This window comes from Oreochromis niloticus, linkage group LG18, assembly GCF_001858045.2.
Source record: "Oreochromis niloticus isolate F11D_XX linkage group LG18, O_niloticus_UMD_NMBU, whole genome shotgun sequence".
NCBI lineage: Eukaryota > Metazoa > Chordata > Actinopteri > Cichliformes > Cichlidae > Oreochromis > Oreochromis niloticus.
In genome coordinates, this window is record NC_031982.2 from 34839992 (window position 1) to 34855467 (window position 15476).

Here is a 15476-nt window from a genome sequence, read left to right on the forward strand (position 1 = left end):
TCCTCGGCTGATCTACAGACTGTGGTGGACTGTCCCTTTAACCAGGCCTGTTGTGCTTTATCATCTCCCCTCATTTGTCTCCCTCCCCCTCTCATGTGTCCCCCCTGACCTTTGACATATAAGGGCATGTCGGCACGGTAACGGCTGACGTCTGCCGTCTAAAAACAGTCTGAGAGCTGCTGCAGGCCCCACACACTCACACACTCCTCAGCTGCTCCTGCTCAGCTCCTGTCTCCTCTGGGACGCCTCTCTCTGTCCTCGCCGGCGTCTCCCCGGCGTCCTCAGCGTCATGGAGAGTCTGGAGAAGCAGCTCATCTGTCCCATCTGCCTGGAGATGTTCACCAAGCCCGTGGTCATCCTGCCGTGCCAACACAACCTGTGCCGCAAGTGTGCCAATGACATCTTCCAGGTGAGACGCAGACACACACACACACACACACACACACACACACACACACACACACAGGTGGCAGGATCATTCAGAATTCATGTTACAGGGTTGTGTTGTCCTGGAACACACCAAAAGCCCGGCTCATTGGTGCATTCAAGGACAGTCATACCATCTGAAATCAGGCAGTTTGAAGGAGGATCATTTGTTGGAACACTGTAGTGGTCCAAAGCGTGGCCCGTGGGCTGATGGCGGTCGGTGAGGATGTTTTTCTGTCCTCAGAGCAGGTAAACCTTCGTCTCAGCTGCTCTTCCTCCATGAGGCTCCATGAAAAACAGCCAGTATAAATACACACCTCTACACATAGGGATGTACTTTCTCTATGCTATTCATTATAGTTTTTATTACTGCGTGTATGTGTACTCTGAGACTGAGAGGACTCAGCTGTTTACCCCACTTCCTGCCCCATGTGTTCACCCCCCCCCCCCCCCCCCCCACACACACACACACACAAACACGCACACGCATACACACGCACAGAAGCGGTTTTTGATAAGGGTGACATGGGCAGTTGCCCGGGGCGGCATCGTGGTGGTGGCGGCATCACGGGCATTGGCAAAAAAAAAAAAATTGCTCGTACTCATGCTGCCCCGACATCAGTCAGTGCATTTTGGGGATGTTACAGGCACCGACCGGTTTTCTATCGCCCATTTGCTGGGAGTAAGGGCGCCCTCCGTTTGTGAGGTGCGCCTGCTGCTTGCGGCACAGGGAGGAGAGGGCGGGGCGGCGAGGGATTCTCTGGTGGCTGGAGCAGCATCTAATAACCAACCCGCAAAATAAAACAAAATAAAAACAAACCAACAAACACACAAACACCAGACATTATGATACAGACTTATAATTTGCAAGTGAGCGCGAGAGCCCTCGGTGCACCTGCTCGCTGCAGAAGTCAAAGTAAACTTTATTGTCATCTCCGCTACATACAGTCCAGTATATAGAGAGACGAGACGACGAGGCTCCAGTTACAGCAGTGCAAGTAAACAAACAATAAATATAAGAAGAGTAAGAAAATAAATATACACTTGAGGACCAGGGGTGAAGGGATCAATAACAATTTAAAATTTATAATTTACAGTTTGATGATTTAAAGTCTCACACATAACCCGTCGACAGGGGGGGGGGCTGCTTCCAGATACAGCACATTTCATTCATAATGTTGTAAATCCAAGCCCATTATGTATTCATGATTTGAATCCTGGGTTGTGCGAAATCCCAGAAATGCACCCTGGACAAAGTTAATCTGTGAACTAAGGTGTAGGTCTATTAGGTTATGTTGTGGTGATCCTCGGGTTGGGGGAATGGGTGTTCATACTGGAGTGCAAAATTAAAACCAATGGAAGATGGACAAGAAAAGTTCAAAGCCATCAGGTGCTCAGTTTAGAAAAAAGAGAAAAGGAGGAGAAACGAGCAAAAGATACAGGTAAGCAGATGTGTCATTGGATAATGGCAGGTCATCCTGAACCAATCAGAATCAGAATACTTTATTAATCCCTAAGGAAATAATGTGGGTTACAGTTGCTCCAAGAAGAAATGGTAAAAATAGCAACAGTAACAGACAAAACTCCAAACAATACATTATGTTACAGATTTTACACATTTAAGAAATAGCACTAATATATACAGATCACTCAGTTATAAATATCAAGGATTAACAGAGGTGATTATAAATAAATAGCAAGAAAATTGACGAGAATATTACAGAGTAGAAAAGAGCGTGTGCAGTGTTTACAGTGTGTTTGGTGGATGAGTTGTACAGGGAGATGGCCACAGGCAGGAATGATTTCCTGTGTCGGTCAGTGGTGCATTGTGGGTAATCTCAGCCTCTCACTGAGCGTGCTCCTGTGAGTAGCCAGGCCGTCATAGAGTGGGTGGGAGGTATTATCCATGATTGTCCTTATCTTGGACAACATCTGCCTCTCAGACACCACCCTAAGTGTTCGCCCAGGGCGCCAAACAGCCTAGGACCGCCACTGCACACACACACACGTATACACGCACTCTCTCTCTCTCACACACACACACACACACACACACGCTGCACTGAATGCTCTGCGTCTCTTCGCCTCCCTCTCTCGTGTTGCTGTTCGTACCTGTAGATCAAGCTTCTTCTTCTTCCATCCAGGTGTTAACCTCTTTATCCAGTTTAGGTGAAGGGCGGAGCTTGTTTCTTTACCTGTCGGCCTGTTTGTGTTTCATTGTGCTCTCTGTTGTGTCACCATGTGTGACAGTCCAGTTGGCTTGATCAGTGTCACCTGTGCAGCCCAATCCCACACCTGGATTATTGTTTCAGCTCACAGGTGTACGTGTCATCCAAACCTGAGGACAGCAGGTGATTGGAGATGATGTCGTCCAGTTATTCATCAGAACGGATTTTCTTTCTTTGCTGTTGGTTTGATCACGTACAAACATCTAAAACCTTCTATCAGAAATTCAGTTCACTGACCGTCTTTCCTTTCCTTACCTGTGTGATGCCCCGCCCCCTGCAGACATCCAACCCGTACCTGTCGACACGGAGTGGCTCCACCGTGACGTCCGGCGGTCGTTTCCGCTGCCCATCCTGCAGACATGAGGTGGTTCTGGACCGACACGGGGTCTACGGCCTGCAGAGGAACCTGCTGGTGGAGAACATCATTGACATGTACAAACAGGGCAGCACCAGGTACACCTGTACTCACACCTGCACACACACCCTTCAACATATTCAAGCTGCCTCTCTCTTATCTGGATTTAGTTATCCTAATGCTGGTGATCAGGATAAGCGCTCACACGAAGCGGGTTATCAGCTCGCCAAGTTAACCCAGCATCTGACCAATCACAAAGGGGCGTTTCACAGGTCACATGACCCCTTCTCCACAGAAACGATCCCCGTGAGTGCCACCTGCTCCACGCGTTATCAAATGGTGACAAAAATCTCTAGAGATCATAAAAATATATCAGTAAAAATTCTTCAGTTAATCACGACAAACATTTTAACTCGGGTCAACGGTTTTATCGCTAAGAGCTGCTGTTGGTTTCTAAGGCGACGGCTGCACAACCTGCCCCTCGCAGCTTTAGTTTGCGCGCTCTCAGCTGCAGACTCGCTGCTGTTTGACAGTAAGGAACAAACTGAATTCAGACAAATCTGATCTGAGCTCAGCCGGTGCAGCTGACCTGTTTCAGCAGATATTAATGCTGCTCACTGCTGCTAACAGAAATAATAATAAACTTATTATTTATTAAAACATCACACGCTATTAAAAAACTTCACAGCCGCCGACTGTTCACACACAGAGCTGTGAGGGATCTTCCAGGAATGGCAACAATATTTTCTGGAGAACTGATTGGTCAGCAGGCCGTGATGTCATACCCGGAGATCTGTAATCTGGATCTTCACAGCATGTTGCCATGGCGATTTACCCTAAACCCAGGCTTAACCCTGAAGGTAACTGATAAGACGAGGTCCTCCAGTACACTCACACCTGTGCACGCACTCTGGTTGGGCAGGTGAGAACGACACCAAAGGGTCCTTTTTGTTTTTGTTGATTTATTTTTTGTTTGTCATGAGTGATGACATCACCGTGAGGCAGTCACATGATCAGGTGTAGACACTTGAAGCTCCAGGTTCTGCGACGTCACATCGGAGATGATTTCACAAGAAGCCGAAGCAGCTGGGTCATGTTTACAAACAACAGCATGTTCCATCACCGTGGAAACAAAACAAACAACATCAACAAACACGCAAACAAACAAAAAAACAAATCCTTCACCATCGGCTTTCAAATTTCCACTGATCGCTTTGGTCACAGCTCCAGACTCATGAATATAAAATCATTTTTAAATGAAATGAAATCTGTTCAAAATATGTGTTATTTGGACTTCCGGTCGCCAGGGGGATGTAGCAGGTAGAGGAGAAGACTGCTCCGCTAACTTTTCTACCTTTTCCACTCCTAAACCAGCCAATTCACAACAAAACTATTGAACTGCGTACGTTTTATTTTACGGGTTCCGAAATTGGTTTTTGCTCGTTCTAACATGGCCTCAAAACGCACTAAAGCGGCAGAAAAGGAGGACGACGCACCTAAGCTGAACATGGCGGCCATCTCCTCCCTTCTGGAGCAGCATAGGGAGGCAGTGGCCAGCGACTTCAAAACATCTTTTAGCCTACTGGAGTCGAAGTTTGACGAAGTCCGCTCTGCGGTGGAAGATCATGGCCAGCGGCTCGGATCTTTAGAGCTAGCAGCGGACGACTTAAGCCAGCGGGTTAGAGAACTCAAGAACGTTTGTTCCAATCTCAGCGAATCTAACACTAAACGTCTGGCTAAAGTTACGGACTTAGAAAGCCGAAGTAGGCGCCAAAACCTACGTATCCTGGGACTCGAGGAGGGCGTTGAAGGTGGGCGTCCCACAGAATTCTATGCAGATTTGCTCTGCGAGGTTTTCGGGAAGGAGAGGCTCCCGACCCGCCCGGAGATCGACAGAGCCCACCGTATACCTGCCGCTAAGCCAGCCCCAGGACAGAGACCGCGCCCCGTAATTATACGCCTTCATCGGTACCAGGTAAAGGACCTTCTTATCCAAGAGGCCCGGCGAGGAGGGAAACTAGAATACCATGGTCGGCAGATTCGCGTGGTGGAGGACTACTGCCCGGAAGTTTTGAGCAAGCGAGCGGAGTACCGTGAAGTACATATCTCATTGCTTCTATTGTCCCCAAAGTTGGTCATTGGTTGTGTTGTGGTTCTATGCTGACAGCTTTAACAAAATTCTACTGCTTATATAGGAGTGTTGTGTTTACTGAAATCATCGTTATGGGAGCTAAAGTCAGCTCTTAGTGTTAGACAGGAAGAGTTTATTTTTCTGGAGGGTACACAATGTGTGTTTTGGAGAGCTTGCTGCTTTTTTCCTTAGCAGCTGTCTTGTGGGTCGGGGGGTGGATGGGGAATGGGGGGAGGGGGGGTAGTTGTATGTTGTTTTGTCAAGTTGGGGGATCCAGGAACCATTCTGCTCTCTGTTTTAGTCCCTTACTTGTCATCTTTCTTGTACTCTTTTTTCAGCTGCACTTGTTTTCTTACATTTTCAGTGCAGGACTATGGGTAGTCGCTTAACCCTTGTAAGCTGGAATGTCAAAGGCTTAAACCACCCTGTGAAAAGAAGGAAGGTGCTCTCACACATAAAGCAGTTTAAAGCAGCTGTTGTCTTTCTACAAGAAACACATTTCCGTGATTCGGATAACTCTCGTCTTATGTCCCGATGGGCAGGGCAGCACTTTCATTCCACCTTTCAGGCTAAGGCCAGAGGTGTTTCTATTCTAATTGACCAAAATATTCCCTTTGAGAAACATAATGTAATTTCTGATACGAGTGGCCGGTACGTTTTTGTTTCGGGTAAACTTTATAATACGAAAGTTGTGTTGGCCAACATATATGCCCCTAATATTGATAATGTAGCTTTCTTCCAGCGTGCTTTCTCATTGTTGCCTGATCTGAGCTCATATTCTCTCATACTTGGTGGTGACCTCAACTGCTGGCTGGACCCTGTGTTAGACCGATCCTCCCCGAATCCCTGCACTGTCAGTAAATCTGCTCTTTTCATCCAATCCTTTTTATCTAACTGTGGTGTCTCTGATGTTTGGCGCTGTTTACACCCCCACAGAAGAGAGTACTCTTTTTTTCCCACAGGTACACCACACTTATTCTAGGATCAATTATTTTCTTATTCATAAGCAGCTGACTCCATGGGTCCAATCCTGTGAATACCAGACCATAGTAATATCAGACCATACCCCTGTTGTGCTATCAATGAGTTTCCCAGACATCCCTCATTCCAGACGACACTGGTGTTTTAATTCGACTCTCCTGGCAGATGTAAACTTCCTGGAATTCATGAAAGAACAAATAACCTTGTTTCTTAAAACAAATGCCACAGGAGAAACTTCTAGCTTAGTAATTTGGGATACACTAAAAGCCTTTCTCAGGGGACAAGTTATTTCCTATACTACTAATATGAAGAAAAAGGCCCGTATAGAACAACTCGATTTAGTCAACCGAATCAAAGAAGTAGACCTGCTCTATGCTAAGGTAAAAAGCCCAGATCTATACAATAAGCGCGTGGAGCTTCAGACTGAATTTGCGCTCCTCTCAACGCACTCAATTGAACGTCAGCTCCTGAAGAGTAAGAGTTTGTTTTATATTCATAGCGACAAATTGGGTAGGATGCTTGCCAGCCAGTTAAGGGGCTTCCAGGCAAAACAACATATCACAAAGATTAGAATGGCTAATGGAAACATCACTTTGGACCCTTCCAAAATTAACGATACGTTTAGGGCTTTTTACTCCCAACTTTACACCTCTGAATTCCCGCAGGAAAGCACTTGGATGCACATGGATAACTTTCTAAAGACTTTGAATGTACCTATGCTTTCCTCTGATAGTAAAAACAGATTAGATGAACCCATCACGCCAGAGGAGCTGGGTGCAGCCATTTCTTCACTGCAGCCTGGAAAATCCCCTGGCCCTGATGGCTTTCCCGTAGAATTTTTCAAAGCATTTTCACCCTTGCTTTTACCACAACTAAACTTCCGCCATCCTTTTACGAGGCAAGTATTGCTCTTGTCCCAAAGAAAGGTAAGGATCCTGTGGAATGCTCATCCTACAGGCCAATTTCTCTATTAAATGTCGATGCTAAAATTTTGGCCAAAGTTTTGGCACGTAGACTGGAAAATATTTTGCCCTCAGTTATATCCGAAGATCAAACAGGCTTCATTAAGAATCGTTACTCTTATTCCAATATCCGCCGACTATTGGATATATTATACACCCCTTCCAGTCAGAGTCCTGAGTGCATTCTCTCCTTAGATGCGCAGAAGGCATTTGATCGGGTCGAGTGGAAATATTTATTCACAATTCTAGATTAATTCAATTTTGGATCGAAATTTATTTCATGGATAAGATTATTATATATGTGCCCTAATGCTTCAGTTTTTACTAATTCCATACAGTCGCAGCCTTTCAACCTCCAACGAGGAACCCGTCAGGGATGCTCCTTAAGCCCTCTTCTTTTCAATCTGGCTATAGAGCCACTTGCCATTGCACTCCGCAGCTGTGGGGAGATCGATGGGATCTGGAGGAAGGGTGGTGAACACAAAGTATCCTTGTATGCAGATGATCTCTTAATTTTTTATCTCAAACCCCAAAATATCTATACCTGCAATGCTATCCATACTTCGCCAATTTGGCCAGTTTTCAGGAGACAAGCTCAACCTATATAAAAGTGAGTTGTTTCCTGTGGATGGAGGGGCACCAGTGTTTGACTATACTACCCTCCCCTTTAAAATAGCAGGAAATCAATTTACATATCTAGGTGTAATAATTACAAGGAAACATAATTGTCTCTTCAAAGCGAACCTCCTTCCTCTGTTAAATAATACAAAAAGACATCTGGCACAGTGGTCCCCTCTCTCCACCTCTTTGGTGGGAAGAATCTACTCAATCAAAATGAATATACTTCCTAAATTTTTGTATCTCTTCCAATTGTTACCAGTATTTATCCCCAAATCCTTCTTTGATTCCTTGGACTCAATTATCTCATCTTATATATGGAGAGGTAAACGCCCTCAATTGAACAAGGCTCAACTCCAAAAACCCAAGAGTCGTGGAGGCCTGGCACTGACTAACTTTTGATATTACTATTGGGCAGCAAACATGTGCTACATTATATCTTGGCTTTACTTCCACAACAAAGGTAATTGCCTGTCCTGGGTGCTCATGGAGTTGAACTCACCCACAGGCTCTTCTGTCCTGGCCCTGATTGGATCTTCACTCCCCCTTCCCCCAAACAAGACAATCGATAATCCAGTTGTCTGGCACACGGTGAGAGTGTGGGCTCAGACGAGGAGGCATTTTGGATTAACAGGCTTCTCCCTTCTAAGTCCAATTTTTTATAACCCTTTTTTTTCAGCCATCATTATCTGATCCTATATTTCGAGATTGGCATGACAGGGTTATTACATGTTTCAATGATCTGTTTTTTGACAATACCTTTGCATCTATTGCTCAGCTTTCTGAAAAGTTTAATCTCCCACGTACACATCTTTTCAGATATTTGCAGACCAGACATTTCCTCCAATCTCAGATTCCAAAATTCCCGGTAGCACCAGCTGCAAGCCCAGGGGATATGCTCCTTACCCTAATTCCAACACGTAAAGGGTTTATCTCTCTTATCTATGACAGGCTGGTGAGCATGAACGGTTCTTCGATAGTGTCACAAACCGAGGAGGAACAGAAACCATAGTACCATAATAGAAAACACAAAACGCTGGGTCAAAAGGACCCAGGATCATGACAGATAGATCGGATTAAAACGGCCTGGGAACAAGATTTAAATCAGTCATTGTCTATGGATACATGGGACTTAATACTCAAGTTAGTTAACTCCACATCCTTATGTGCCCGCCACTGTCTTTTACAATTTAAGGTTGTGCATAGGTTCCATCTCTCCAAAGTCAAACTATCCCGTATGTATCCGAACGTTGACCCCACTTGTGATAAGTGTGGGAATGCGGAGGCTTCCCTTATTCATATGTTCTGGACGTGCCCTAGCCTCGAAGGATTCTGGAGCGATATATTTCAAACCTTATCCCTAATTCTTGGACACCATATGGATCCTGATCCATTAGTTGCACTTTTTGGCACCACTGGAGAGACTGATGCACGGTTGACCTCGTCACAGCGTTGCATGCGCTCCTTCGCCTCCCTTGTAGCTAGACATGGAATCCTACTAAGATGGAGGGGTCCCCCTTTGCCCACCCAGGCTCAATGGCTGAGGGACCTTATGTACTATCTGAGCCTTGATCCGGTATGCGATTAGTAACAACAGCGGTAAGTTTTACAAGGTGTGGGGGCAATTCCTGAAATACTTTTCCAGCCTCCAGGTTGCGAACCCGACTTCCAGCACTACTCAGTAAATCCTCCCCCCCTTCTTCTTCTTCTTTTTATTTATTTATTTATTGATTTATTGTTAGTCATTTGTGTGTTTATCTTATTTTGTTCCTGTTGTATCTGCGATGTTGTTTTTGTTTGTTTGTTTGTTTCTTTCTTTTTTCTTGCTTTGTTTGTTTGTTTTTTTCCTACCTGGCCTGAGGGATAGGGGTTCTAAGTGGTGTGGGTAGGGGATAAACTGATGGAAGCAATTATAAGACATGTGAGTGTGTCATTAATCTGTATTCTAATATTTCAGTTCGAGCAGTCACGGTGAAACTTGCTTGTTTGGTGTTTGACAATTCTGCATGTATTTGCTTTTCTTTGTTGCTTCAATTCAATAAAAATATCTTTGAGAAAAAAAAATGTGTGTTATTTATTTATTTTCACATCGTTTCATTAAAAAAGTAAACTAATTGACTTTAATTGTAAACAACTCTTTGGGTGCATTCCAAACGTCCCTCATGTCTCCTATTCCTGACCACTCTTCCTTGACCTCGATGAAAACGTCACTGAGGTCAAGAAAAGGTGGGAAGGAGAATTGCTGAGGACTTAGGAAAAGAGAAGAGGCGTGCACTTAGAACTGGAACGACCTTACACTGGTGTCTCTTTTTTTTTTTCCCCTCTTTATTTATAGAGTTTTGCACACGTAATTTGACATATCAGGCCCAATACAGCAAGTACCAACCGATACAAAGACATATATCAAGACAGATTAGGCCATTAAAATTCTGGTGATAACAATAAAACAGATAAAATAAAAATTAAAAAAAAAAAAAAAAAGGGAAAAAGGAAGAAAAACAAAAAAAAATCAACAACCCACACACAGAAAACAACAGCAAAAAACAAAAAAAAACAAAAACAACAACAAAAAAAACCCCAATTCCCCCCCAAAACCAGAACAAAAGGGAACCCCATGATACAAAAGTTTAGCCTGTTGTAAGTGTTTTCAATGAGTTAAAGTACAGGATAAAAGGTTGCCACACCTGTGAGAACTTATTAACATTTCCTCTGAGTCTGAATTTTATTTTCTCCAATTTTAAAAAGAACATAACATCTTCCAGCCAACGTGATCGGGCTGGAGGGTGAGGAGCTTTCCAAGACAGCAAAATTCGACGTCGTGCCAGCAGTGAAGTGAAAGCGATAATATCCAGTTGCTTACGACTAAGGTTTAGGGTAGCATCTTCAGAAACACCAAAAATGGCAACTAGTGGGCATGGTTTGAGAGTAACGCTCAAAACATGAGAGAGCACCTCAAAGTAAAAAGTCCAGTATAATTGAAGTGACGGGCAGGCAAAAAACATATGAGTTAAATCACAGGGGGAGGTGTTGCATCTGTTGCACAGGTCAGGAATGCCGGGGTATATTTTAGATAGTCTAGATCTTGAGAAGTGTAGTCTGTATACCGTCTTAAACTGAATAAGGGAGAGTCTTGCACATGAGGCCGAGGAATGAATTTTGTCAATTACTTTGTCCCAGTAACCTTCAACAAATTGAAGACCCAGTTCCTGTTCCCAACTCGAAGCAATTTTATTGGTTGAGTAATTGCCCGATGCCATAATTAAAGTATATATTTGTGATATTAGAGCCTTACTGTGAGGCTTCAACTGGAATAAGTCTTCCCACCAAGGCTTGAGAGGCTGACTTGGAAACTCTGGCAAGATAGAAGATGCACAGTGTCTTATTTGAAAGTAGCGGAACAAATGATACGAGGGCAAATCATACAAAGAACAAAGGTCACTAAAACTGAGAAAAATGTTATCTTTAAAAAGGTCATAAAAACATTTGATACCTTTTCTTGCCCAAATACAGAAGGAGGAGTCCACCAGGGACGGGGGGAAGAGGTGGTTGTTGCAGATTGGGGTCAGAGCAGAAGCAGAGACTGAATTGAAGTGACGCCGGAATTGATACCATATTTTTAGAGAGCCAATTAGAACAGGGTTGTCTGTGAATTGTAACAGGGAAACAGGAAGGGATGAAAATAATAGTGCTGAGAGTGAGGAAGAGAAACATGATTGAGCCTCAAGGCAACACCAAGTAGCCTGAGGATCATTCAGCCAATAGGTATACTTCTGAATGTTGGCTGCCCAATAATAAAACATCAAGTTGGGCAGAGCAAGACCCCCACTGAGCTTACCCTGTTGTAGTGAGGTCATACTAATCCTGGGGGTCTTATTAGCCCATATAAATGATGAAAACATTCGATTCACAGATTTGAAAAAGGATTTAGGTAGAAACAGTGGGATACTCTGAAAAAGATAGAGGAATTTGGGTAGAATATTCATTTTTATAATATTAATCCTGCCAAGAAGTGATACAGGAAGATTTGCCCACCTTTGAAAAGCCAACCTTACATAGGTCAGCAAAGGGTTGAAATTTGCTGTTCGCAAAGCTTTAAATGAAGTGGTAATATGCACTCCTAGATATCTAAAGCCTGAAGAAGCTAGGTGGAAATTCAAATCTGTTTGTCTAAGCTCTTGTGCAGCTGGGTTTATAGGAAAACATTCACTTTTTTGAATATTAATCTTGTACCCAGAGAAAGAGCCAAAATTTATAAGTATTTTCATTATAGAGGATAAATGAATTGTTGGATTTGTAACATACAGCAATAAGTCATCTGCATATAGAGCAACCCTATATTCCGTACCACCACGAATAACTCCTTGAAACAGAGGCGAGGTTCTGAGAGCCACAGAGAGAGGCTCTATTGCTAAAGTGAAAAGTAAAGGTGAGAGTGGACAACCTTGACGTGTACCACGTGATAGAGTAAAATACTCAGAATTCACATTATTAGTACAAACAGATGCCAATGGCGTAGTATATAAAAGATGAATCCAAGATATAAAACTGTCACCAAAACCAAATTTCTTCAAGACTGCAAAAAGATACCCCCATTCCACTCGATCGAATGCTTTTTCGGCATCCAATGAGATCACCACCTCAGGGACGGTGCTATGATTTTTGGAATAAATTATATTAAGAAGGGACCGTATATTAAAAAAGGAATGTCTTCCTTTAATAAAGCCTGTCTGTTCGTCTGATATAATAGAAGGGAGAACTCTTTCCAAACGGGTTGCTAGCAGTTTGGATAAGATTTTAAAGTCTACATTAAGAAGGCTTATTGGTCGATAGGAGCCACAACAAGTAGGATCCTTTCCTTCTTTATGCAGTAATGAGATAGAAGCCTGTCTTAGTGTCTGAGGGAGAGAGCCGCGTTTCAGTGACTCCTCAAAAACCGACAGCAGCAAAGGGGCCAGTTTTAAGTGGAATTTTTTATAAAATTCAGCGGGGAACCCATCGGGACCAGGGGACTTTCCAGACTGTAAGGATGTGATTGATGATATAACCTCATCCGCAGAGAGCGGTGCATCAATTTCTGCTGCTGTTGAGGTTGTAATTGTAGGGGTATCCAGTTTGTTAAGAAACTGGTTCATATCTATAGAATTAGAGGGGAACTCTGATGTATACAGAAAACTATAAAATGACTTAAAAATTGAGTTGATTTCCGTTGGATCAGAAGTCAAACTTCCCGATTCATTTTTAATTTGCAAAATTTGGCGAGATGCTGATTGGTGACGTAGCTGGTGGGCTAGCAGACGAGAGGCTTTATCGCCATGTTCATAATAGTTGCCACGGGACCGTAATAACAATTGCTCTGCATCATGGGTCGACAGGAGACTGAACTCAGATTGTAGGTTAAGACGCTTCTTATATATTTCAGGTGAGGGAGTTTGAGCGTGTTGCCGGTCTAGAGCTTGAATTTTGGCAGAAAGTTCATTTTGCTTAGCTTTCTTTGATTTAGATAGGTGAGATGAATAGGAAATAATTTGGCCCCTGAGGTATGCTTTAAGTGTTTCCCAAAGTAGAGACTTAGAGATGTCCTCAGACTCATTCATAGTTAAGAAATTATCAATTGCAGATGAGATATAGTCACAGAAAGCTGAATCAGACAAGAGTAGAGAGTTCAACCTCCATGGATGCTGAGGTCTATAGCCTGGAGACAAAGCCATATCCAGGACCAAAGGAGCATGATCAGATATAACAATCGGAAAATATTCAGAGTTGCAAACTTTAGAAGCCATGGAGCCATTTATAAAAAAGTAGTCGATGTGAGAATATGTGTGATGGACATTTGAAAAAAAGGAATATTCTCTGGCTTGGGGATTAAAAAACCTCCAAGGATCAATGTATCCATTTTGGGTCATAAAATGTGAGAAAGCCTTGGACATAGCAGATGGTGCTTTAGAGCCAGTGGCAGATTTGTCTAAAGCTGGGTCAATAACGCAGTTTAAGTCACCTCTGAAGATCAGGAGGTGCGTATTTAAGTCAGGAATCATCCTCAAAAGATTATTAGCAAACAGAGTGTTGTCAAAGTTTGGGGCATAGACGTTCACTAAAACAACTGGGTTATTCATGAGGGTCCCTACAACAATTAGATAGCGTCCATTTTTGTCAGCAATCAATTTAGTGAAAGAAAAATGTATTTTATTCCTAATTAAGATTGCCACTCCTCTGGCTCTAGTATCAAAGTTTGAGTGAAACATATGACCTATCCATGGAGGTTTAAGTCTTCTATGATCTTTGACTCGCAAATGAGTCTCCTGGAGAAAGGCTACATCTGCATTGAGATGTTTTAAGTGACTGAGAACCCGAGATCTCTTTACCGGACCGTTCAAGCCTTTAACATTCCAAGACAAAAATCTAATAGTACTATTGTTAGTGCTATAACTAGCCATATATATGTTTTACTGAAATCTGGTGACAATGACAAGATGACTGTACATGGAAGGGGACAAGAGAGAACAAAAAAAACAAACAAAAAAAAAAGAAAGAAAAACAAACAAACACAAAAAACCAAAAAACAAGCCCACATACAACCAAAGCAAACAAACACAGGAACAATAACATTCCCCCATTCCCCCACCCCACCCACTAGGTCCCATTTCTGAACTAAGGTGACCGCAGTGTATTCCCAACAACTTCAACCTCCTAGCCCAAACTCCTGCTACATAGAAACTCCATACAACCTTAACTTTGAAGTACTAAGTGTATATCCCAATATGAATCAAACCTTCTAGGGATCAGTGACATTAATTCGAAATATTACAAAAGAAACATAAGAACCAGGTGTTAAAACGGTGACAACTAGTATACCATGAAATAACAGAAATATACAGTGCTTGCCTGCCTTCTCTGTAATCGTCCGATTGCCTGTAAGTCAACAAGGATTCAAGTCACTTTACTCGTAGCTGTCAGTCACTGTGGCCTTTGAGCTTCAGCTTCGTTCCTCAAGCCCTGCACGAACCTATCGGCTTCTGAAGCAGACGTAAACCACTTCTTCTCCCCTGTGGGCAGAACAATGCGCAGTTTAGCCGGGAAGAGGAGCGCAGGCTTAAATCCCCGCTTATAAAGTTCAGACATTGCGTCTTTAAACTCAGCTCGGTTCTTCGCCACCTCCGGGCTGTAATCTTCATATAGCCGGATCCTATGGCCATTGTAGCTGAGCTCGCTTTTCTTACGAGCTTCACGGATTACCAGGTCTTTAATTTGGTACCGATGAAATCGCAGAATAACCGGCCGTGGTTTCGTCGATTTCGGAACTGGACTCCGGTGCGCCCTGTCCAGCTCGGGCGGTGAGGGAAGCACCTGCGCTCCGAAAACATCGACAAGGAGCTGAGAAAAGAAAGCTGTCGGGCGTGGGCCTTCAATGTCCTCAGGTAATCCCACAAGTCGTATATTCTGCCTTCTGCTGCGACCTTCCAAGTCTGCCACCTTGGATTTTAGCCAGTTGTTGTCTTTGCGAAGCGTAGAGCATTCGGACTCCAATTGGTCCAGACGTTGGTCAAATTCAGTGTATGTCGATTCCAAAGAATTAATGCGTTGACTGTGGTCCTGCACTGCAGACTGCACATTGTCTAACTTAGAGGACAAGTCCTCAAAGGATGACTTAAAGTCCGCTAGCAATGCAGCTCTATGCTCCTCGAGCATTAAGCTAATCTCGGCTGCAGTAACAGGTGCCGCAGGTGTCGAGGTTTCTCGGTCTCGGTCTTGTTTCCCCTTTGACTTCGACATTCTTT

The 15476-nt window shown here is 43.5% G+C and overlaps 1 protein-coding gene across 1 annotated transcript in view; it reads left to right on the top strand.

Moving 5' to 3' along the window:
* Positions 1–112: 112 nt before the first annotated feature.
* The window catches only part of LOC100692763 (E3 ubiquitin-protein ligase TRIM63), a 23434-nt gene continuing 8070 nt past the window's right edge, over positions 113–15476 (top strand). Inside the window, exons 1-2 of the mRNA XM_003458136.4 lie at positions 113–409; positions 2935–3107. Of these exons, the coding sequence (XP_003458184.1) occupies positions 290–409; positions 2935–3107 (293 nt within the window). The 5' untranslated portion in view covers positions 113–289. The remainder of the gene's footprint in view (positions 410–2934; positions 3108–15476) is intronic.